At 42.2% G+C, this 19,374-nt stretch overlaps 1 protein-coding gene across 2 annotated transcripts; it reads right to left on the bottom strand.

Annotated features, from left to right (window-relative positions):
- Nucleotides 1-96: 96 nt before the first annotated feature.
- Nucleotides 97-19,163, bottom strand: LOC132388246 (scrapie-responsive protein 1-like). Of its 2 annotated transcripts, none has more exons than XM_059960589.1 (3): nucleotides 19,008-19,163; nucleotides 17,943-18,210; nucleotides 97-2,047 (listed from the first exon to the last, which is right to left on the bottom strand). In XM_059960589.1, exons 2-3 carry the CDS (start codon nucleotides 18,176-18,178, stop codon nucleotides 1,993-1,995), a joined length of 291 nt encoding a protein of 96 aa, XP_059816572.1. In that variant the 5' UTR covers nucleotides 18,179-18,210; nucleotides 19,008-19,163; the 3' UTR covers nucleotides 97-1,992. The 2 variants fall into 2 exon arrangements, with proteins under 2 accessions (XP_059816572.1, XP_059816571.1); XM_059960588.1 differs by having other exon boundaries at nucleotides 98-2,047; nucleotides 17,943-18,190.
- Nucleotides 19,164-19,374: the final 211 nt, after the last annotated feature.

The following is a 19,374-nucleotide window of genomic DNA, read 5'->3' on the forward strand; positions in this document are numbered from 1 at the left end:
TTGTGTCTCTGGGAGTTTATTTCTCTCTTTTTGATTTGTTCTTCCCAAACACTGAAGACTTTATTCCTATAGTAATCACTCCAAATTATCAGTTCACATCTTGTGTTTGCAGTACAGGTACTCCATTCCCTGCTGAGTTCAGATTGGATACTTCTTTCTAATTTACACTTCCCCCACAGTTTACTTTTGTTATTCAAGAGCTTTCAATACCCTCTGAACCAACTCCAGTACCACTAATGTAATTGGATCTTTCCTATCCTTTGCCCTTTCACACCGCACTCACCGCTTTCTCTGCCTGTTTCATCTCTAAGCTTTCTGATAGAATGTTAGCCCATGATTTTAACTGTTTCCCTTCCTGCGGGTGCTGACTGACCTGTTGGGTATTTCCAGTGCATTTTGCTCTGAAAGTCTTTAGATGTATTTTGTCTCCAGTCTTCACATTGAACATAGCTCTTAAGGAGCAGCACCTCAAAATGGCAGTATCCGTCATTAATGACCCCCACCACACAGGGTATGCACTTTTCTCATTGCTACCATCAGGAAGGAGGTACGGAAGCCTGAAGGTACACACTCAATGATTCAGGAACAGCTTCTTTTCCTCTGCCATCCAATTTTTGAATGGACATTGAATCCATAGGCACACTACTATTTTATGCCTGTTTTTGCATGACTTAATACACATTCCGATACACATATATACTTACTAATTCACAGTTTCCCCCTATATTTATCATGTATTGTACTACTACCACAAAGTTAACAAATTTCACGACATACGCCGGTGATAGTAAACCTGATTCTGATCGACTCCAGGGCCCTGGGAGCTGCATCATGCCCTTAATATGGAACTGTATAACAGACTAACTGAAGTTGATGTTTGTGTAATAAATTAAAAAGAGTAATTATAATTAAGCAAATTTTATTAAATCATAAAACAACTACAACACAAAAAAATTACAAAGAATGAAAACCCTTGATGGTAAATGCTTTCTATGTTATGAATGTTTTAAACATTTCAATAAAAGGTTACTTGAACATTTTACATTGAAATAAGTGGATTAGTTGATGCTTATGGGAGAGCGGGCAACATTAAAACAGAATAATACCGATGAATAAATATATTTGAAGCCAGGATGGGGTGCAGAAAAGATTTATTTTCAAGCAACACACACACAATGCTGGGAATTCAGCAGGCGAGGCAGCATCCATGGAAAAGAGTACAGTCGACGTTTCAGGCCGAGACCCTTCGATTTTTTTCTCCAGTCCTGCCGAAGGGTCTCGGCCCAAAAGGTCGATCGTTTGCTCTTTTCCATAGATGCTGCTTGGCCTGCTGAGTTCCTCCAGCACTGTGTGTGTGTTGCTTGGATTTCCAACATCTGCAGATTTCCTCTTGTTTGTGAAAGATTTATTTTCATTAGTTTGGGAATGTAGATTTGCAGCAGTGGGCAGAAGGATTTGCAGGACATTGAGGCAAGAAAAGCTTTCACCTTCAGAATTTTCAGCGGATGAAACTTACTGCTTGTAAAGTTTGGAGAGGCCAATTATTTTTTTTAAGAACAATATCTGGTTGAGCACCAGCTGGTCCATATGGTCCAAGAGATGGGAATAGCCTACATACCCTTTGTTGCCCATGTGGACGTTAATGGTAATGTGACCATCTTCTCCATTGTAAATTTCTATGGTTCTGTGTAATTCATTTGGATACACAGTCATAAGAACATTTTGGTTTTTCACGAAAAAATTGTACTTTATTAATAAAGGTAAAATAAGGTCTTAACAGTAGACAAGAACCGGAAAGGTTAACTGGATAAAAGAAAATACAGATTTTATTTACATTATCTAACTTTGAGAATCAACAAAGTTATTGGACACCTTATTGTGTGGCATTGGTTACATGTTTAAGAGAAATTATGGATACAAGAAATCACCCAATCGTCCATCTGATTCCACGTAGTGAACAGTTTTCCCTCTGCTGTTAAATTTCCTTTTTTTTTATTGAGAGTTGCAAGGGATCACAAAAGAAATCTTTGGTCCAAAGAAAATGTCCCTGAAACACAACAAGGTAGGCACACTCACTTGAAAAGCCATTAAACATTGGCAGTCTCTTCAGCGATCACATTGACACTTTTGTTGGACGTGATAGTTGAGTGGTGGCACTGCGGAATGGTGCTAATCTCTGTCGATCAGTCTGAGATCCTGCTCAGTGAAGGGAGGCGGTAAACACTGGCAGGTTCCAAGGCAAAGTTTTAGCTCTATGATCTGCCTGAAGGCATTAACATGAGCTCCACAAATGGGGATGGGGGAGGGAGGGGATCACTTCTAGGGAACCCAACTTATTTTGATGCACTCAGTCATGAGTCAAACCAACTGTGCAGTCTGTATTAATTCCGTATCAAGGCCAGTTGATGGTATTAGCTTCTTCTCAATCTGTATAGGTGCATGATCTAACTTAAGTACTGAACTGGAATTGTTTATTATTAGAGAGTAATAAAACTGGTGAAGTATAATTTAGAAGGAAATGGGGAAATGCATCCAAGCATTCATTAGTAAATCTATGACATATTGGTGCATATCACAAGATAGAAACATAGAACATAGAAAAACTACAGCACAATACAGGCCCTTTGGCCTGCAAAACTGTGCCAAATAGATCTAGAAGTAGCTTTCTATGTTGGAAATTCTATAGTCATTCTGGCAGACTAACGATGGGCCAAATGGCCTAATTCTGCTCCTGTGTCATATAGTCTTACAGGTTACAGGGAGAAGGCTGGGGAGTGGGGCTGAGGAGGGGGATATGATTGAATGGCAGAGCAGACTCGATGGGCCAAATGGCCCAATTCTGCTCCTATGTCTTATGGTTTTATAGTCTTCTTCTCACTTCCTTTTCAGTCCTGATAAAGAGTCTTGGCCTGAAACATCCACTGTTTATTCCCCACCATAGATGCTGCCTGACCTGCTGAGTTCTTCCAGCATTTTGTGTGATTCTGTACTGAAAAATGGTAAGATCGTACTCCACATTCCCATGAGCAGTAATCTTTCATCCCTTTGCTCATTAAATCGATCTGTCTACATCTTGGACATATTTGAAGATTCTGCTTCCACTGTTCTTTAGGGAGGTACGTCACTGGTTAATAATTTTAGCTTAATTTCTGTATAAAATGGGCAACCCCTTATTCTTAAAAACTGAAAATTGGGTCCCAAATTCTCCCACCTACAAAATATGAATTTTCTGCCACAAACCTGTCAAAAACCCTTCAGGACCTTACACATTTCAGTAAAGTTGAGCTGTCAGGTGCACAATTATGGTGAGGCAAAGGTACAATGAAAAGCTTTAATTACAGAAGCATCACAAGTACAGACAACACAAAGCATATATTTAAGTTTTACAAGGCAGTGAAAATATCTCTCTCTCCAGCACTTCAGCAGATACTAAACTAGCTGTCCAACCATTCTTCACGAGATTTCTTTATTTCTTTCTTTCTTTCTTTATTTATTTCCTTACTAAGCTACAGCAGAGAATAGGCCTTTCCCGTCCTTTGAGTTGCACCACCCAACAATCCCCCCATTTAATCCTAGCCTAATCAAGGCACAATTTACAACTGGTAAGTCTTTGGACCATGCGAGGAAACTGGAGCACCTGGAGGAAACCCACACGATTACGTACAAATAAATTCCTTACAGGCAGCAGTGGGAATTGAAGTACCACTGGTACTTTAAAGTGTTGTGCTAACCACTATGCTACCTTGCTGCTCCAATAACCTACTCATTCCGTGCATCAGTTTAGTAAGCTTGTGAACTGCTTCTTACACATCACCATAGAACATTACAGCATAGCACAGGCCCTTCGGCCCACAATGTTGTGCCGACATTTTACCCTACTCTAAGATTGGCTAACCCTTCCCTCCCACAGTGTCCTCCATTTTGCTATCATCTATGTGCCCATCTAAGAGATTCTTAAATGCCCCTAATGTATCCACCTCTACCATCACCTCTGGCAGGGCATTCCAGGCATCCGCCATTCTCTGTGTAAAGAACTTACCTTTGACATCCCCCCCACTATACTTTCCTCTAATTACCTTAAAATGACACCCCCTTGTATTAGCCATTTCTGCCCTGGGAAAGAAGTCTCTGACTATCTACTCCATTTATGCCTATTAACACCTTATCAACTCCAGATCAATCGGGAGACAGAACGGGTGATAGATAGGACATACAGAGAGGTAGTTACACCTAAGGTGCAGGACACAGGAAACTGTGTGACAGCCAGGAAGGGGAAAGAGGTTAAGGAGCCAGTGCAGAATACCGTTGTGGCCATTCCCCCTCACCAACACTCTGGATACTGTTGGGGTAGGATGGGGGGCGATAGGGAAAATGACAGTGGTTGGGTCTCTAGCATTGAGTCTGCCTCTGTGACTCAGAAAGGGAAGGGGAAGGGGGGGGCAGAAGAGGCACACTGCAGTGATAGGGAAATTGTTATTTAGGGGAATGAACAGGAGATTCAGTGGGCGAGAATGAGATTCCCAGATGATATGTTGCCTCCTGGGTGCCAGGGTCCGGGATATCTCGGATCAAATCCTCAGCATTCTTAAGTTGGAGGGTGAGCAGCCAGAAGTCGAGGTCCATGTAGGTACCATTGACATGGGTAAGATGAGCGATGAGGTTCTGCATAGAGACTTCCGGAGTTAGGTGCTAAGTTAAAGGGCAGGTCTTCCAGGGTTGTGATCTCTGGATTGCTACCCATGTTACATGCTAGTGAGGCCAGAACTAGGAAGATTATACAGTTTAATATGTGCCAACGAGTTGGTGTAGGAGGGAGGGCATAAGGTTTTTGGATCATTGGGCTCTCTTCCAGGGAAGATGGGACTTGTACAGGAGGGATGGTTTGCACCAGAACTAGAGGGGAACTAATATCCTAGCGGGAAGGTTTGTTAATGCTGCATAGTGGGGTTTAAACTAGAGTTGCAGGGGGATGGGAACCAGAGTGCTAGAGTAATTAGTGGAGAGGTTGTAGAGGCAGATGTTAGTAAGACCTCAGACAAAGTTAGGAATTAAAAGTTTGAGCATGGTGTGACTAGTGTCCTGAGCTGCAGGTATTTCAATGCAAGAAGTATCGTAGGAAAGGTGGACAATAGCGTTGAAGATGAGGTAGCTGGTTTACAAACAGAAACAATGTGTCGTGAGGAGAGGCTGTTGAAAGGGCAAAATTGCAGGCAGCAGGATGAGTTGCAATGGTGGACAAAATTGAAAAGGGTGAATACAGGATTAAAGATATTTAAATGTACACAGTATACAGAATGAGATAGATGAAACTGCAGCACAGTTGCAGACTGGCAGGTATGATGTTGTAGTCATCACTGAATCATGACTGAAAGATTATAGCTGGCAGCTTAATGTCCATTGTAACAAAAGGACAGGCAGGAAGGCAGAGGTGACATAGGGTTGGAAGGTGTTGAATCATTGTGGATCGAGCTAAGGAACTGCTGATTGGAGTGTGTATACAGACCCCCAAACAGTGGTAAGGATGTGGCTTACAAATTACAACAGGAGATGGAAAATGCATGCCAAAAGGGCAACGTTATAATAGTCATGGGAGACATCAATATGGCGGTATATTGGGAAAATTGGGTTAGTGCTGGATTACAGGAGGGCCTACAAGATAGTTTTTCAGAGCAGCTCATGGTTCAGCCTACTAAAGGATCAGCAATTCTGGTTTGGGTGTTGTGCAATGAACCAGAATTGTTTAGAGAGCTTAAGATAAAAGAACCCTTTGGGGAAAGTGATCATGATATGATCAAATTCACCCTGAAATCTGAGAAGCTAAAATCACATGTATCAGTATTACAGTGGAGCAAAGGGAATTGCAGTGGCATGACAGGAGTTGTCCAGAATTGATTGGAAAACAACATTGGCAGGGATGATGACAGCAGTAATGGCTGGAATTTCTGGAAGTAAATTGTAAAGGATATAAACAACCCAAAGAGTAAGAAGAATTCTAAAAGCAAGATGACACAACCATGGCTAACAAGGAAAATTAATGTCAACATTAAAGACAAAAGTAGTGGGAAGTTAGATGACTGGGAAGCTTTTAAAAACCAACAGAAGGCAACTAAAAAAGTCATAAAGGTAAAGATGGAATACAAAAGTAAGCTAGACAATAATATTAAAGAAGACACCAAACATTTCTCCAGAAATATAAACTGTAAAAGAAAGGTGAGAGTGGATATTGGACCACTGGAAAATGATCCCTCAGAGGAAGTAATGGAAGACAATGAAATACTGGATGAACTGAATAAGTATTTTGCATCAGTCTTCACTGTGGAAGACACTAGCAATATGGTGGAAGTTCCAGGTGTCAGGGGTCATGAGGTGTGTGTTACCAATACTAGAGAGAGCTTCTTGGGAAACTGTAAGGTCAGAAGATGGATAAGTCACCTGGACCAGATAGTATAAGAACATAAAAAAAAATAGGAGCAGAAGTAGGCCATCTGGCCCGTTGAGTCTGCTCCGCCATTCAATATCATGGCTGACCTGGCCATGGACACATCTCCACCTACCTGCCTTTTCCCTATAACCCTTAATTCCCCAACTATGCAAAAATCTATCCAACCTTGTCTTTTCTGAGGTAGCCTCTATTGTTTCATTGGGCTGAGAATTCCACAGATTCACCACTCTTTGGGAAAGCAGCTCCACCTCAGCTCCCGCATAAGTCTACTCCCCCGAATCTTGAGGCTATGTCCCCTAGATCTAGTCTCACCTACCAGTGGAAACAACTTTCCTGCCTCTATCTATCCCCTTCATAATTTTATATGTTTCTATAACATCTCCTCTCCTTCTTCAGAAATCCAGTGAGTAGAGTCCCAGACAACTCAATATCACCTCATAGTCTAACCCCCTCCTCTCTGGAATCAATCTGGTGAACCTCCGCTGCACTGCCTCCAAAGCCAGTATATCCCTCCTCAAATCATCATGGCTTGGCTTCGCAAACGAAGATTTAGGAAGGGGGCTGCCCACATCTGCTGCAGGCTCGCTGGTGGCTGTCGAGGTCAATATGGGACAGGCAGACCCAGCCGCAGTGGCTAGACGCGGGCGTGTCCTTTGGCCTGTGCAATATTTTTTAGGGGGAGTGCAGTGTGTGCGGTACTAGCCCCACCCTTTACATCCAGGGTTCATCTGCCATAGCCTAGCAAGCTGGGAAGGTGACAGCGAGGTCCTTGGGTCGTAGGAGTTACGTCGGAGTGTCCTTCTCCTAGGTGGATGGCCTGACAAGGCTAACAAGCCCCACCTTCCCGGGTTTGAGTGTTGTCTTTCCCTTAGGTTGGCTGCCAACCTAGGCTAACGGGCCCAGCCTACCCCTCCAGTTATACCGCCAGACACTCGGTATAACTGACATAGCCATGACATAGCAAGCTGGGCAGAAACGGGGGGACCTCAACGAGAAGGTGTTGCTACGGACACAGTAGTGTAGGAGAGGCCATTTGCAGTGGCCTCCTGCCTAGCAAGCCAGACAATAACCACGCGGCAATTACTACACTGGGAAAAGAGAGGCAATGTTTTGCGCGTGCACTTTCCCTGGGTGAACTGGACGTCAGGCCCAGACCTCACCTGCACCTCAAGTAAGGAGACCAGAACTGCACGCAGTACTCCAGGTGCCGCCTCACCAGTACAGCATGACAGCCTCAGAATGGAGAGGTGTCCTTTTCGAACAGAGATGAGGAGGAATTTCTTCAGTCAGAGAGTGTTGAATCTGTGGAATTCTTTGCCACAGGCAGCTGTGGAAGCCAAGTATACTGTGTATATTTAAAGCAGAGGTTAATAGATATTCGATTGGTCAGAGCATGAAGGCAGAGAGGAGGCAGGAGTTGGGGGGCGGAGAGGAAAATTGGATCTACCATGAAGAAATAGCGGAGCAGACTCGATGGGTCAATTGGCTTAATTCTGCACCAATATCTTATGGCCTTATGAAAACCTATCACTTCACCTCTCATTCTCCTTCACTCCAAAGAGAAAAGCCCTAACTTAATCAATCTATCCTCAAAAGACATGCTGACTACATTGGAGAGTATCATGGTAACATCCTCCTTTAAATAAGGAACCCAGTATTGTACATAGTACTTCAGATATGGCCTCACCAACGCCTGATAACAATGAAGTACTAGCACCTTCCTTTTCTATTCACTCCTCTCATAATATACAATATTGTCAACTTTCTTAATTACTTGCAATATTTACATACTAGCCTTTTTGTGAACACTTCAATGCATGGTATCTCATAGTTCCAGAGAGCTGATCTGAATACTAACCCGTGTCGAGTTTGCACCTTCTCCCTGTGACTGAGTAGGCTTCCCCCCAGGAGATCCAGTTTCCTCCACACCCCAAAGACCTGCCTCTGGCAGGAAAAATTACCACTGTAATTTCGCTCCAATGTAGGTGGATGAGGAAGGAATCAAGATGGTATTGAAGGAAATGAAAATATAATCCATGAAAATACCTGTTTCATGGATATCTCAAGTATAGATAAAATCCATTTTTATCTTTATTTCAATTTAAGTGTAAATGAAAACAGTGGGGTGAATGTGGAATTCGCTACCAGAGGAAGTGGTTCAAGTACAGTACACGTGAGTGAAGGTCTCTATTGTGGACTGTGTGTGGGAAGGGGGCAGGGAGAAGGGAATCATGGTTGGGAAAAGGGGAAAACACGAGAGAAACATTTTGTGATGATCAATAAACCAATTGTTTGGAATCAAATGACCTTGCCTGGTGTCTCAGGGCTGGGTGTGTCTGCACGTGCCACCACTCCCGCCCCTGGCACTCCTTCTCTGCCACCTGTCCCACAGCCCTCGTGCAGCACTCTACTCTCACCATTCCCAATATCTCTTGCGCGGATTTACAAACTCGCTCTCCACTCCACGTTAACAAATACAGTTTTGTGCAAAAGATTCAACTGATGTAAACTTTTAAGAGGGGGTGTGGAACAACATTCACATGGATAGAAATAGATGAAGAAAGATGGGAGAATGCTCAAGAGATCTTCAAACATTGGTCCGTTTCTGTGGTGCACGATCAAATTAAAATTATTATCAAAGCACATATATAGCACCATATACTACCCTGAAGTTCATTTTGTTGCAGGCATTCACAGTTAAACCAAGAAATACATGGAATCAATAAAAACTACATGTATTACATGTCATTCCTATACAACCCATACAATGACAGCGCTAATTCTTGTCAGGAATGGGCGTGCAAGGGAGAACTATCAACCAAATTTCTATGACATGAATTAAATTAGACCAATTAATAATGCAGTCTGGAAATAATTTCAACCAGATAGCCCTTTGAAAAAGGCAAAACCATAGATGATAACAAATACTTTCTGTATATTTGCCATCACAGAGTACTCATCTCAATTTTGTTGGCTGACAAATCCATATTTTGCTTTTATTTAAATTTTTTTTATAATTATATTTCTTATTGGCTTTCTGGAAGATAATCGAAGCAAAACACTACAGACAAAACACTTACTCACAGGAAAACACAAAAGCTTTCAATGCAATAGCTAAACACTGTGTGCTGGATGTGAACATGTACCTCAACCACAGTAACATAGGCCACTTAATTAGGTATCTAATAAAGTGACTAGAGTGCACGCTTGTTGTCTTCTGCTACCGCAGCCCATCCATTCTAAGGTTCAATATGTTGTGCATTCAGAGATACTCTTCTGTACAGCACTGTTGTAACACGTTGTTATTTGAGTTACAGTCATCTTCCAGACTGAAGCAGTTTGGCTATTCTCCTCTGACCTCTCTCATTAACAACATATTTTGTCTACTAACCTGCTGCTCACTGGATGCTTTTTGCTTTTCGCAGCATTTTCTGTAAATTCTAGAAAATCCCAGGAGATCAGAAGGTTCAGAGATACTCAAACCACCCCATCTGGCACCAACAATCATTCCACAGTCAATGTCACTTAAATAACATTCCTTCCACACTCTGCTATTTGATCTGAACAATAACTGACCCTGTTGGCCATGTCTAAATGCTTTTATGCTGCCACATGATTGCCTGATTAGATATTTACATTTATGTGCAAACGTATGGACGTACCTAATAACGTGGCCATTGAGTGTATCTCTATCTTCCAACCGAAGGGACACCTCATTGAATCTCATGTGGACTATATGTCAGAAATTTGCATTTACATTGCATTTCTCCTCTTTTAAAACACCTCCAGGTTTTCATTTGAGGGTCTATCAAACAATGTTTGGCAATGAGGCACATATGGTCATAATTACAAAGGGGAATTATAAATCTCTGTATGGCTTCTAGCCAAACACTTTAATTCTGATTCCCATTCTTACATATTGGTCCATGATTTCCTGTTGTGCAATGATGAGGCCACCCTCAGACTGGTGGAGCGACACCATGTATTCTGTCTGGGAAGCCTCTAACTTGATGCCATGAACATTGATTTCTTCTAAAGGTAAAAAAAAAAATTCCCTCCCCCTCCCCTCTTCTTCTATTCCCCACTCTGGCAACGCACCTCTTCTCACCTGCCCATCACCTCCCTTTGGGTACCTTCCTCCAATGGTCCACTCTCCTCGCCTATCAGATGCTTCCCCTCCAGCCCTTTGCACTTCCCATGCACCTAGCTTCATCTATCATCTACCCCTCCACCTATCTTACTAGCAATGATTTTTCCACAAAGTCATTCAGATCCACAGTGTCAGAGTAATACAGAACAGAAGCAAGCCTTTCAGACCAACTCGACCATGCTGACCACCCTGTCTCCCTGAACTAGTCTCATTTGCCTGCATTTGCTCTCAATCCCTCTAAACCCTTCCTACCAATGTACCTGTCCAAACATCACAAACACTGTAATTATACCCGCCTTGACAACTTCCACAGGATGCACCTTCCATATATCTACCACCCTCTGTGTGCAAAATGTTGTCCCTCAGGTCCTCTTTATATCTTTCTCCTCTCATGTTAAACCTATACCTTCTAGTTTTAGACTCCCCTTACCGTGGGACAAACACTGTGACTGTCCACTTTACTGAGGCCCCTCATGATTTAATATAACTCTACAAGGCCAGCCCTCAACTTCCTACACTCCAGGGGAGAAAATCCCGAGCCTATCCAGCCTCTCCTTCTAACTCAAGCCCTTCAGTCAGGTCCTGGTGAATGGACTCACTTTCAAGGACCCTTCATCTTATGTTCTTGATATTTATTATTATTTCTTTTTGTGTTTGTCTTCCGCACTCTGTTTGAATGCCCTAGTTGGGTGGTCTTTCATTGACCCTGTTATGGTTATTATTCTATCAATATATTGAGTATGCCCGCAAGAAATTAAATCTCAGGGTTGTGTACTTTGATAATAAATTTACTTTGAACTTTGAATCCTTTCTGTACCTTGTCTAGCTGAATAACTTTCTTCCTATAGCTGGGTTACGAATACTGCACACAATAGTAGTGTGATCACTCGAGTCCAGTACGATGCTCTCCAAAATGGTTGTCTACGGGGGTGGGGGGGGGGGGGGCACCTTGGTGACCATAGAGGCTGATCTGGTATCCACAAAACTGTGATGTTAGCGTGGGTTCCATTAATGAAGAACACATGTGCATGACTTTGTTTAACGTGGGGAGGCTGAACATGGGGAAGATGACTGGGGACCCTTCTCTGCTCTAGCCTTCCTCTGCCTTCACTGATGCTGCGATGGGCATCATCTACCGCCAGTTCCACCAGTGAGGTTTGATTGGATTGCTCTGTCTGGAACCTCCTCCTTGACCTTACTGCAATGGTTGACCCTACCAGAACCAAGCGTCAGATTGCTAAACTGCAGAAGGCATTGTTCTTGGGATCACAGGAACACACAAGACTCTCCACCAAGACAACATGATGATCCCGGAGAAGATCACAATGCTAGTGTGATCTCACCAACTAACCGTAAAGTTGTAACATACCAGCTTCTCTACTCAGTGCCCTCACTGAGTTTTGGGCCTCATATCTAAAACATTATGTGCTGGCATTAGAAAAGGCCCCAAGGAAGTTTACACAAAGAATTCTGGGAATGAAAATGTAATGACGATGAGCACTTGTTGGCCCTGGGCCTGTACTCACCGGAATTTAGTGATTGAGGGGTAGCTCACTGAAACCTAGATAGAATGGACATGGAGAGGATGGTTCCAATAGTAGGAGAGTCTAGGACCAGAGGGCATAGCCTCAGAATAGAAGGACATCCCTTTATAACAAAGATGAGGAGGAATTTCTTTAGCCAGAAGGTGGTGAATCTGTGGAATTCATTGCCATGGATGGCTGTGGAGGTCAAGTTATTGGGGATGCTTAAAGTAAAGTTTGATAGGCTCTTGATTAGTAATAGTGTCAGCGGTTATTGGAGAAGGCAGGAGAGTGTAGCTGAGAGGAATAGTAGATCAGTGGTAATTGAATGGTGGAGCAGATTCAATGGGCCAAATGGCCTAATTCTGCTCCTACGGCTTATGGTCTGATGGAATGCGAGGAGAATAGCTGTGATCTGGAACTTGCTGCCTTTAGGGGTATAGAAAATAGAATCAATCCATGCGTCTGAAAGTGAATCAGATAGACACTCTAGAGAAGAATTGGAAAAGCTTTGATGAAAGGACAGGGAATGGAAGCAGTGGAACGGGACACAAAGAACCCATCCAGACGATGGGTTAAATAGTCTCTCCCAGTGCCGCAGTGACTCTAACTTAATGAAAACATAAGTGATTTTTAACAGCAAGGTCTGTAACTCATTTAAAATTCTAAAATTTACTTCCTCTGTCTCTTTTTTTCTATCTTTCTTTAATCCTATTTTCCCTTTCTTTCTTTACAAATAATGGATTAAATATTCTTTGCATTAAAAATTCCTGGCTAAGGCTAAGCGTTTCAGGGAGGATTCCTCATTCCAATTGGTGAGAAACCACAAAGATCACTCTGAATGGTTCTGCACTGTAAACATTGCCTAGAAACCACAGATTGTCACTCAAAAGTCAACAAAAAGTCTCCGGCCAAATGCAAGTGCAATGAAAGACAATGGCTCCTTCTATTCCATTTATTGTGGAATTCAAGCCTGGATAAAGCAAAGTAGCTCTGGTGTACAGTGAAGTTTTAACATAGGGACAGCATGAAACCATTCACCCTTTCATCCTGTTACACTATTCAATGAGGTTATGGCTGAAAGCCAACACCATGTACCCACCTTTCCTCGGTATCCATTAATAAAGATCAAAGATCTTTAAGAAGTAGCTTTATTTGCCACATGTACATTGAAACATACATTGAAATGCATTGTTTGTGTCAAATCAAATTAGGGAGATTTGTGCTGGGCATAGTATTAACCCAAACCTGTATGTTATTGGAATGAGAGGGGAAATTGGAACACTTAGAGGAAACACAAGTGGTTATAGTGGGAATCGAATCCCCATCTCACAGTCTGCGCTGTAAAATGTTGCACTATCTGCTAAGCTACTGTGCCGCCTCAACAAAACTTCCCTGAACAAAAATCTATCAGCCTCAAAGTTAAGACTGATATCAATTCCTCTGTTATGGAATGGCGTGTGATGTTTCAACAGACCTTTATACGTCTCCTAATTTCAATACCGAGTCGTTTTATGATCAAACCAATGGAAACTATCACTTTACATTGATATCTGGGAAACAGCCATCAATTCCACCTTTAACACAAACTACAGGAAATACTTGGAGGCTTCTATAATCTGTCCTCAAAATTTAACCCTTGATATTCTGGTGTTATTCCAGTATATCTACATTTCACTCCCTCCAAGGTCATTCCTAATGTGGTGTTCAAAACTACTCACCTTTCTCTCTGGACGTGGGCGACCAAGAATTAATATAGACATATCACAGCTTCTACTCCAGCCCTTCACATGTAAACAGCTGTGATGCATTAACCATCCATCTCCTGCAGTTCACTTTCTTTTTAGCTGTTACACTATATTCATTGATTTTTATGCCTTTTGTCTCACCTTGATATACTTATGTAAATTAGATAATTATTTATCAAATATATACAGCGAAAAGCATTATTTTATTTGGAGATCCAGAGGTCATGGTCAAGACTGAAATGTGAAATGTTTAGGGGGAACATTAGGGGAGAGTTCTTCACTCAGAGGGTGGTGACAGTGTAGCATGAGCTGCCAGCGCAAGTGGTGCATGCCAGCTCGAGTTCAACGTTTAAGAGAAATGTGGCTACATGGATGGTCAGGGTATGGAGGGCTATGGTCCCAGTACAGGTTGATCAGAGTAGGCAATTCAGCATAGTCTAGATGGGCCAAAGGGCCTGTTTCTGTGTTGTACTTTTCTATGACTCTAAGACTAGATACAGCACAGTAACAGGCCCTCCTGGCCCATGAGCCCATATACTCAATGACACCCGTGACCAATTAACCTGCTAACCCTTATGTCTTTGGAATGTGTGAGGAAACCAGAGCACCCAGAGGAAACGCATGTGGTCACAGGGAGAACGTATAAACACCTTGGCGACTGTGGCGGGAATTGAACCCGGGTCGCTGGCAATGTAATAATGCTTTGCTAACCGCTATACTAGACACTTATCTCGCGTTGACTAGGACTTCATTCTCCGGAACTTAGGCGTTTGAGGGGTGAGTGGAGACAGGTATGGAAGGTCATGAAGAGCATAGACAGGGTGAAAGCACAATCCTTTTCCCAGGAAATGGCTGCTAAAATCAAGAGGGCATAGGTTTAAAATCAGAGGCGAGTGATTTGTAGGTAACATCAGGGCAGCTTTGTCATGCAAAATATGGCGTGCATTTGAAATGAGCTGCCAAAATAAATGGTTGAGGTGAACACATTATCAACATTTAAAAACCATCCTAACAAGAACATGAGTAGGAGAGGTTTAGAGGGCTAGCGGCCAAACCTGGGCAACATAGCCAACATGGACAAAGGGGCCGAAGGGCCTGTTTGTATGTTGTTTGACTCTGTGTATGGAACGATCAGTCTCGATGACATTCAGATAAATGATTTTCACTTCAGTACATTTGACAACCAACTCCTAATTATTAATTTTCTGCATCTTTCCTCAACACTTTAATTAAAAAGACTAGCCCCATTATTACAGAACTTTGCACATCTCCCAACCCCACATCTAGATCTCTTTGGACTGCCACTGTAAATAGATATGTACAATTACCGCTGCCTCTAAGCAATGAATTTCATGACATATGTCAGTGATTTACTTATTGAGATACAGCGCGGAATAGGCCATGAGTCGCACAACCAGCGATCCCCCAATTTAACCCTAGCCTAATCATGGGACAATCTGCAATAACAAATTAACCTACCAACTGGTATGTCTCTGGATTGTTGGAGGAAACCGGAGGAAATCTACACGGTAGCAAGGAAATACACAAACTCCTTACGGGCAGCTGCAGGAACTGAACCCAGATACGGTACGTTAGATCTGATTCCAATTCTGACACCATAATAAATCAATTATTTTGTCATTGATCTAAATGTGAAGCTAAGCTGAAAAAAAAGTGACTAGGCTTCAAAAGTACAGTCAATGGCTACTTTATTAGGTACACCTGCTCATTAATGTTAATATCTAATCAGCCAATCATGTGGCAGCAACTCAATGCATAAAATCAAGCAGACAGGCTCAAGAGGTCCAGTTGTTGTTCAGACCAAACTTCAGAATGGGGAAGAAATTCCATCTAAATAACTCTGACCATGGAATGATTGCTGGTGGCAGACGGGGTGGTTTAAATATCTCGTAAACCGCTGATCCTCTGGGATTTTCATGCACAATAGTCTCTAGAGTTTAGAGAGAGTGTTGAGGAAAACAAAAAAAAAACACCCAGTAAGCACAAGTCCTGTGCGTGAAAACACCTTGTTAATGAGAGGCCAAAGAGGAATGGCCAGACTAGTTCAAGATGACAGGAAGGTACCCCAAGTAACCACGCAATACAACAGTGGTGTACAGAAGAGCATCTCTGAACACACAACATGCCGAACCTTATGGGCTACAGCAGTAGAAAACCACATAGACTCAGGAGTCATTTTATGAGATAGAGGAGGCATCTAATAAAGTAGCCACTGAGAGTATGTCACTCTAAAAGCAAATGTTGTGCCAGGCACTATATAAATATAGTTTATATATAATCTATGCATGAGTTTTTATATAATACTTTATCATTTCTGAAAGCTGTTTTTTGTTGCATGTCGTGCTAACACACCACAGCAAATTCCTAATAAAGTTAATCCTTGATATGTACAGTACTGTGCAAAAATCTTACACACACATATATATATATAGCTCAGGTGCCTAAGACTTTTGCACGATACTGTAGTAATTTTATGTATTGCACTGTACTGCTGCCACAAAAAACTTTTGTGAGATACGAGCGGTGATTGATAAGTTCATGGCCTAAGGTAGAAGGGGATGAGTTACACAGCTCTCGTTACGTGCACATGCAGAAAGTTTGAAGTTAATAACTCATCTCCTTCTACCTTAGGCCACAAACTTATCAATCACCCCGATGAGTAATTAACTTCAAACTTTCTACATAATCACTCAAAGAGTTGACCTGCATGTGCACGTAACGAGAGCTGTATAACTCATCGCCTTCTACCGTAGGCCACGAACTTATCAATCACCCCTCTGAGGACACTTCCAGGAGGTCCAAGATCCGTATGCTCCACGACCACTGGACTAAGTGTGTAAATGTACCAGGGGACTATGTTGTAAACTAAATGTGCTAGCTTTTCTCAAATTGACACTTTCTACCTTAGGCCACAAACCTATCAATCACCCCTCGTATGGTCTGGGAGTGGGAAGGGACAGGGAGAGGGGAATCATGGTTGGGAATAGGGGAAAGGGAGGGGGAGGGAGTGGCAGGCACCAGAGAGACATCCTGTAATGATCAATAAACCTATTGTTTGGAGTCAAAATGACCTTGCCTAGTGTCTCAGGGCTGGGTGTGTCTGCACTCATGCCACCCTCCCCACTCCACCCCTGGCACTCCTTCCCTGCCACCTGTCCCACACCCCCTACCATGGTGCTCCACCCCTCACCATTCCCAACATTCTTTGCTTCCACCAGATTTGTAAACTCGCTCTCTGTTCTACTTCGACTGTCTCAGGCACACTTGTGAAATACGTGTGCCTAAGACTTTTGCACAGTACTATACAATTTATATTCTGAATGTACAGGAGAACATTCAGCCAGAGACTCATTCCACCGAGATGCAACACTGAGCGTCATGGGAAGTCATTCCTGCCTGTGGCCATCAAACTTTACAACTCCTCCCTCAGAGTGTCAGACACCCTGAGCCAATAGGCTGGTCCTGGACTTATTTCCACTTGGCATAATTTACTTATTATTATTTAATTATTTATGGTTTTATATTGCTATATTTCTTCACTATTCTTGGTTGGTGCGACTGTAACGAAACCCAATTTCCCTCGGGATCAATAAGGTATGTCTGTCTGTGTATTGTCTATATGTATGTTCCTGTGATACTGCTGTGAGCAAGATTTTCACCAGCTTGTACCTCAATGTACTTGTGCACATGACAATAAATTTGAATTGAAATGCAAGTCTCACCTTTTTACAAATATAATTCATTGCATATATTAAAGCATATAGCACAGAAACAGGCACTTTGGCCCATCTATTATGATTGGATAAATATTCATTAGTTTTATTAATCTCCCTTTTCTAGTATTTATCATTGACACACTTTCATGGAACAAGCTGTTGGCGTTAGAAGTTCCTGAAGGTGTCTAAACACAACAGCTCTGTGCACTATTCCATAGGGTAAGGCAGAGTGCAGAGGTTCCCAACCGTTTCTATGCCATGAACCCCTATCATTAACCGAGGGGTGGGTGGATGCCAGGTTGGGAAACCTAGGCACATCAGGTCCAGAGCCAAGTGACTTACTTGGGACAACAGAGCAACTCTCGAAAGCTGCAGTAGCAGACGACCTCACAGCTGTCTCCGTCCCAGAAGTGATCCACCAGACCCTGGTCTATGGGTCGCAAGTGATCAGTCCCTGGGGGGATATTATGGCAGCTTCGTCCCCTCAGCATCTTCTTGTAGCACGACATACGATTAGAGGGCACAGCTTGGGTAGCAAACAAGAAGCCCAGAAGCGTCAGGACAATGAATCTCTTCATTCTTCACACAGCCTGCAGAGCGAGACACACTCCTTCATCGAAATGTACACCCGTAGACACAAAGAAAAGCAGTGAGCTATGGATTTTACAGTCTCAGGGTAAAATTATGACCTTTTTTGCTCTTTCACTTTTGTTACAAAATTGTTTTTTTTAATGTTAACATTATTAATGAAATAAAAGTTCAAGTTTAATTGCCCTTCAACCATACATATGTATACAGCTAAATGAAGCAGTGTTCCTCCGGGGCCAATACAGTACATCCAGTCACAAAATAACGTTAGTCCAAGTTCCTGAGTGAAACTTCCACTGCTGATTTACCTACCCGGGTATTAAAGTGTCTTTGAATTATATATTATTAACCCAAAGCAGATTCTTCAAAGATAAATAGTCTTGAAACCCAAGTGCATCTGTAAATCGGGCAATCTAAATCATCCCAATTGGTTGCAGCTTAGTAAATGATTCACCTAGAAATCCACATTTATAGAAAATTAAAATATTATGTATTTCAATTATTTTGGTTAAATTATGTGAAATAGAAATGAAAAAACTCATTTTCTTTGATATTAGATTTTTGTTGAAGGAAATTCTGTAAATTCTTATGAGTAATTGCCATCATCCAAATTGGTAATTAATATTAATGCTTTTAACATTTAGAAGATCACAAATTATATTTTAAACATTGCTAGGAACAATATAAATCTGAATTCAGCTGCCAGCCTGTATTGTTACCAATGTTTTTTTTCCCACCATCACCACCCCAACAACAGAGTTCAGTACGTTGAAAATTTATTTATAGATAAAATAAATATGTGGTTTAGAGCTCTCTTACCTTTTTGAAGGGATGCGAGTTAGTGTCTGAGCCTTCTAGTTGTGAACTCGCTATTATAACCAAACGCCGTGGCTTGGTTTACGAAGAAGACACAGCCACAAACGGTGCTTTGTGCTATTCGGTCTGTAGCTAAGCCTCATAGCCACAATTTCACTCCCCCCCCCCCCCCCATTGCACCATTGCAACCATTGCAGGATAGCAATCAGCTCAGTTCAGCAGCACGATTCAGAGGGGATACGTTCGTGCCAGAGACCGATTATTTCCTTTTGAACAAAGCCCGCTGCTCAGCTTCCTGCCCGAAGAACCGCATCTTGCCATGCAAGGGTTTTTAAAGTGCATGTTTCCTCAAGTAAAAGTTATCGGTGGA

Source organism: Hypanus sabinus, unplaced genomic scaffold (assembly GCF_030144855.1).
Source record: "Hypanus sabinus isolate sHypSab1 unplaced genomic scaffold, sHypSab1.hap1 scaffold_2833, whole genome shotgun sequence".
NCBI classification, from domain to species: domain Eukaryota; kingdom Metazoa; phylum Chordata; class Chondrichthyes; order Myliobatiformes; family Dasyatidae; genus Hypanus; species Hypanus sabinus.